This window comes from Oxyura jamaicensis, chromosome 33 (assembly GCF_011077185.1).
Source record: "Oxyura jamaicensis isolate SHBP4307 breed ruddy duck chromosome 33, BPBGC_Ojam_1.0, whole genome shotgun sequence".
NCBI lineage: Eukaryota > Metazoa > Chordata > Aves > Anseriformes > Anatidae > Oxyura > Oxyura jamaicensis.
The window spans coordinates 1,235,932-1,242,035 of NC_048924.1; the positions used below are offsets into that span (position 1 = coordinate 1,235,932).

General features: G+C 60.2%; 1 protein-coding gene across 1 annotated transcript; it reads right to left on the bottom strand.

The window, feature by feature from the left end:
• Positions 1-1,730: 1,730 nt before the first annotated feature.
• Positions 1,731-5,527, bottom strand: NEUROD4 (neuronal differentiation 4). The gene is made up of 2 exons (XM_035308874.1): positions 5,437-5,527; positions 1,731-2,782 (listed from the first exon to the last, which is right to left on the bottom strand). Exon 2 carries the CDS (start codon positions 2,771-2,773, stop codon positions 1,778-1,780), a length of 996 nt encoding a protein of 331 aa, XP_035164765.1. The 5' UTR covers positions 2,774-2,782; positions 5,437-5,527; the 3' UTR covers positions 1,731-1,777.
• Positions 5,528-6,104: the final 577 nt, after the last annotated feature.

The following is a 6,104-nucleotide window of genomic DNA, read 5'->3' on the forward strand; positions in this document are numbered from 1 at the left end:
CTGGTTTCCCTGCCAGGCAGCCCGCGCCGCCACGCTGAGGACCACAGACAAGGAGACGACAGCCCCGCGGTGATGCTGCTTCAAACAAGACCACAACTTTATTTGAGCTAAAAACCCAATTCTGCTTTCTTTACAAAAGGATAAACATTTGCTCTCGGTACAAAAGGAAACAAGCCCCGGGATCCAGGGGCTGGGCAGGGACCTCCGGAGCGCAAATCATCTCCAAATTCCCAACTCTGTACAAAACACCTCGGTAAAACAGTGAGGTTTGGCCAGCCGGGCTTGCGAGGCCAGCGGGGATTTCAAAAATAGTTGCCTGCATTTTCTTGAAAACAAAAATAGTTGCATAGCCTTTAAAAGTTATTGCTCGTAGAAACACAGGGGACGAGTTGGGAGCTGCTGGGCACCATCCAAAACACGAGAAATGGCAGTGTTAAATATGTAGCTCACCGTTAAATATGCAACCCCTCGGCTAAAGTACTTGCTTCAGTCACCAGGAGATAGACCGCCAGGGCAGGAAGAAAATAAATTAAATAAATAATGGCTAATAAATAATCCTGGAGCAACAGCACTGCAAAAACCACACGTCTCCACAAAGCTAACTCCAACTAAGCACTTGGAAGTCAACCGGAAAATGAGGAGGTTCTTCAGCACATTCCACATTTCATGTAAAACAGAGGGAAATAAATTAGACACGCACCCCCTCCCCCCCCTCCCCAAGTAATTAATAAATAAAACAGGGGAATTAAGACACGCTTCTTTTGGCAGGATGTCTTGGGAACGTGGATTGTGGTAGGTACTCTACAAACCCTCAGACGCGGCCCCGGTGGCTCCTGTTTCAGCTCTCGAGTCCGGGATGTTTGCGCTCTGAAAGGTCGAGCATCCTCCAGCGAGGTGCCACGATCCGTGACAGTCGCCTGCTGGTTTTGGGGCTGAGGGCTGAGGACCAGGGCAGCGGGGACGAGCCGAGGAGGGACCGTCACGGAGATCTTGACGGGGCAGATACAGTGGCACGGGTCTCCCTCGGGTGGGAAGCAGCCCCGGGGGTCTTCTGGGGGTCATCCACATCATTCTCACCTCTGGAGCTGGACCCTCGGCTGCCCTGGGAGGGGAACTGGGCTACCCGAGGGGCCGGAGGGGCTTGGGGCTCCCACCCCGAGGAGGGAGCCCCAGGGAGCGAGCCGAGCTCAGGAGGCTCGGAAAATGTTTGTCCCTGGTGCTGGAGCGGGCTCGCATCGGGCGAAGCTGAAACGTGCAGGGTGAAGCCACCTCCGGGAGCATCTCTGGGGGAGGGGGACAGGGGAGCGGCGGCTCAGCTGTGGCCAGTGGTGGAGCTCAGCACCCAGGCTCCACCACCCGAGCAAGATTCAGCTCCAGAGCCCAGAGCAGAAGAGCTGTGCGGACAAGAGCCCCGTCCCCAGCTGGACGTGCCTGGGACCAGCTCCTCGGAGCTGGTCCTGCACTGAGACCCCTTTCCCACCACACCTGGAGAAGGCGTTGCGGCCTTTTCACGCAGATACGGGGGTCTGCATTCCGGGTTCAGACCTCAGGAAGGGTTCTGGGGGCAGCTCCGAAACTCGGCGAGGTGGCACGGGCTGGGGGAGGACAGGAGGGCCAGCTGCACCTCGCGCAGTGACGTCCTGCAGAGATGCTCAGAGGTCTCGCGCCGCCCCGGAGCAGCGATTCCCCTCTCTCCGGCTCTGTCCCTTCTAGAAACAGCTCCGCAGCTCGGCCGAACTTCTCCCTGTCTCCAGAGTTCGGGTCTGACCCTGCTCAGCTACTCGTTGAAGATGGCATTGAGCTGGGGCCCGGCCACGTGGTGCGGGTAGGACTCGTAGCTCATGTCTATGGGGATCTCGTAGCGGGGCACGGCGCTTTGGAAGTGTGCTCCGTGTCCGTGTGCGCCCGCCAGGCCGACCGAGGGGTAGTGGGCCATGAAGGTGTAGGATTTATCCAGGTCTGGGGACCCGTCTGGCTTCAGGGAGAAGTTCCCGCTGATGCTCAGGGGCGGCGTCAGGGGCCCCTCGTAGGGGGGAGTGGTGCAGTCATTGGGGTGGGCTCCGAAGGACGCGTCCACCAGGCTCTTGAAGGTCGGGGGCTTCAGATGCAGCAGGTGGGTTTCCATCGACCCGTAGGGCGGGCTGGGGAGCCCCGGGGACTGGTAGCTGAAGGAGTGGCTGGAAATGGCCGAGTCGCACACCGGGGACTTTTCTTCGTGCTTCTCCAGGAACAGGGTCTGCGGCCCCAGCTGCAGGCAGCCGGCCACCAGGTTGCTGGTGGGCTGCGACAAGCCCTTGCAGAGCATCTCCACAAAGCTCTTGCCTTCAGGGGTCTGCCCCGTTTCGAGCACCTCGGACAGAGCCCAGATGTAATTCCTCGCAAGCCTCAGGGTCTCGATCTTGGACAATTTCTGCGTCTTGGAGTAGCAGGGCATCACCCTCCTCAGGTTGTCCAGAGCATCGTTCAGGCCGTGCATCCGCGTGCGCTCGCGGGCATTGGCCTTCACCCGCCGGGCCCTGAATCGCTCCAGCCTCGCCTTGGTCATCTTCTTCTTCTTTGGTCCTCTCCTCTTCGGCTTTTCCCCGTCGTCCTCTTCCTCCTCTTCTTCCTCGATGCTGTCGTGCTCTTCGTTCAAGCCAGGCACCAGCCCGAAGGGACCTTGCCTGCCGTCCTCTTCCTTCAGCTCGCCTTTGGAGCTCAGCGTTTCGTCCATCCAGGCTTGGGTGCTCAGGAGCTGCGCCATCTCCTTGGGCTTGGCGCACGTCTTCGTCATCCCTGACCTCTGCAAGAAGGGGACAAGGAGAAGTGAATGAATCCCAGCAGGAGACTCGCTCAGTGCGTTAGGAACTGAGCATAAAGTCATCTTCCAGAGACATCGACGTCTTTCTGTCCTCCAACGGTGCCTATGGAATCCGTCTGTCCATCCCTACAGCAATTTCTAGTGGTTTTCGTTACGTGCCCGTCATTGTGATGCATGGCATCCAGCACGAGGCACCACAGTTACGATTTTTCTGCTAAAAGGCTTAGTTTTAGACAACCTTTACGGGGCTATAATCAGCTCTCAGCCCCGCAGCCGACACGTTGAGTCGGGAGCCGCTGAAGCTTTTTTCCTGGGGGCTTCCAGGAGTTCACTTTGGGGTTATTCCCACCCATGAGTTTGACCTGGAGCCTGATCTCCCCCTGCTCCAGCCCCATTCTCATGGCTTCAACGTTGTGGGCTGCAAAAGGAAGCCTGAACAAGTCAAGGTCCCTCTGCTGAGCCGTCCCCGGAGCTTCTCCTGCCCTAACCTGAGCACATTTGCCTGCACCTTCACTTCCCTCTGCCGTAACGAGCGCAGTCCCGCTGCACAAAGCAGCCAGGGTTTCACGTTAATCGCCCCCCCAGATCCTGTCACCGCGCCTGCCTCATTTAATAAAGCTTAGCATCTAAGCAGCTTTGCTGAAAGTGTGCTGTCCGAGCCGCCCCTGCCCACCCCACGTGGAAAATCCCACTTTTAATATGCGCCATGGGGCTCGGGGGCTGGATTAGGGTGTTAATTGCTCTGCCCAGCCACCGCATCCCGGGAGGACCGTGCGACCCCAATTAACTCTCGGGGAAAGCAATCGGAGGCGCTCAGATGCTCTGAGATCCGGCGAGCGAAGGCGGTGAAGGAACATCTTTGGGATGAATGGATGGGGCTGGCCGAGCCGGGAGGGAGCGGGGTCCAAATATCCTCTACCAGCACCCCAGGAGGACCACAGCTGAGCAAGGGCTGCACCCACTTCGCACCAGAAAGGGCTGCAGGTCTGCTTGGACACCCCCCAGGCCACGGTTTCTGGGCCCAAGGGTCGCTTTCCCTCCACCCTCGGAGACCTGGCCCTGCACCCTTGCCCTCAGCACCCACCCCTCACTTGTCCTCCGCACCACAATCCCTCCCGGTCAGGTGCTATCGGCGAAAAATCGCCGGGTTTGGGGCTTTGTGCGAGAGGCAGGACCAGCTGGTTCCCCCCTTCCCGGCACTTTGCAGGGCAGAATTCCCACGGGAGGGTGTCAGGAGGTTGCCTCTTCGGAAATGATTTCCAGTTTGAGCTTGCAGGGGTTTTGCTCTCGCTTTTTCTATAGACTATAGATGTAATAAAAAAATAAAAAATAAAATAAAAAAATAAATTAAAAAGTTGGGGTGAAACATAGACAAAAAGGGAATTGCCTGACGGAGTAACTTCCCAGTTTTCCAAGGAAAATGAGGAGAGCTGGGAACCCACTGCGAGTGGGAAGCTTTTCCAGCCCGTTTTGTTCAGATACCTTTCCTTTTGGACATCTCCACCCCACGTTGAAGCAACCACCAGGAACCCATTGCAGGAGAAAGCTAAAAACTTAATTTTCAGCTTGCCATGGCTCAGCTCTCCTGAGCCCTCCCGGTTCTCCCTTTGTGTCACGGGGCACCGGGCTCTCATCCCAAAGTAGGGTTCAATTCCTTTTCCTTTCCCGCAGGACCAGGAACTCGGTTTCGACCCTTTAGTGGTTTCCTTCCAGCAGACGTGATCCCCAAGAGGAGCACGGCTGGTTCGGGACGGAGACTGACCGCAGGGCTGAAGACCCTGACCCCAAACAGGACCCCCCCGAAGCAGAAGAAAGGGCTGGGAGATGGATCCGGGGGCGATCCCGGCACAAGAGCCAGGCACAAAACGGGAATTCAGCACGGAGATGGGCAGGAGGGACAAGGCAGCCGCAAGAGGACCAGGAAAATTAGGATTTACCTGAGACCTCCGCACCGTGTCCTACCTGGGAACGCAGCAGGATGTGGCCCAGCTGTACGTGGACCCGGTGGGCTCTGGCTGCCAGGCAGAATAAAAACCCTTCCGCTGCTCCTTCGGCCCCAGGATGGCCATGGGACCACTGGTGCCTTTGAGTCCTGGACCCAGGAGCTTCGCCAGCCCAGTCCCACTCTTGGTCCCGGTCCCAGTCCAACCATCAGCCAAATGGGTGCGGAGAAGAAGGGATGCGATGGATTTTTTTGGGGGGAAGGGGACTAAAACTGCTCAAGGGCATCCCTGCAGCACCCACACACCCCCGGAAAAGTGGGAGGAAGCCGGGGGGTGCTGGTAGCCACCACATCCAGCCCGTCCCCGGGATGTGGGGATGCGGGAGAGAAGGGGGCGAGTTTTTGGGACCAGGCTGGGGGGGAGCCAGGAGCTCCCTTGGCCTCAGCTGCGGAGGCTCCCTCCCCGCTGGGCTCCTGGCCCCAGGCAGGATTCGCTGGGGAAAGGCACTGGGACCCCCCCTCCGCCCCACCCAGCCTCCCCCTTCGGGCTCTGCTCCCCCCCAGGACTCGAGAAACAAAAGCCGGAGGCTGGGGCATCTCCTCCATCTCCCCCCACCTCCATCCTCATCCGCAGCCCGGCCCCGACGTGCTTGGGGGAAAAGGGGGGGGGGGGGGGGTCCCGGTCCGCCCTTACCTGGGCACCGCGGCGAGTCCCCGCTGTCACTTGCCGGGGCGCATGGTGGCGGCGGCCCCGGGGGGGCGGACGGGCGGCGGCACCGGGGGCGGCACCGGGAGAGGCACCGGGAGCGGCACCGGGCACAGCTCCGCTGCCGGGCGGTTTTGAAGCGCTCCCCGCTGCCGGCGGCTCCTGCACGGCCGCGGCTCCCCCCGCTGGCTCCTCCTTCGGGGGGAGGTGACCGAGCCGGGCTCCACCCGCTGCCACCCCCATCCCCCCCCCCCCCGGGACCCCGACGGCAACCCCCGGCACTCCCCGGGTGGGTGCTCCCCGGAGGGTTCCCGTGATCCCTGAGCATCCCTGGGTGGGTGTTTGTGGGTGAGCAGCCTGGGGTGGGGACGTGGGTGGGGTCCCCAGGGTGGGTTCTCCAGGATGGGGTCCCTAGGGTGGGCGTCCCCAGGGTGGGCTCCCTTGGAAGAGCACCCCAGGGTGGGTTTATGTGGGTGGGAACCTCCAGATGGGCGCCTCCAGATGGGTGCCCCCAGATGGGCACCCTGGGATGAGGACCCCCGCATGAGCACCTCTGGTTGAGCACCCCTGGGTGGGCACCTCCAGATGGGCACCTCCAGATGGGCACCCTTAAAAATGCACCCTTGAGATGAGCACCCCCAGACCAGCACCTCTGC

What these genes read in the sequence shown, in the direction of transcription:
- NEUROD4 (XM_035308874.1), bottom strand. Translation starts at nt 2,773, where the DNA reads ATGACGAAGACGTGCGCCAAGCCCAAGGAGATGGCGCAGCTCCTGAGC.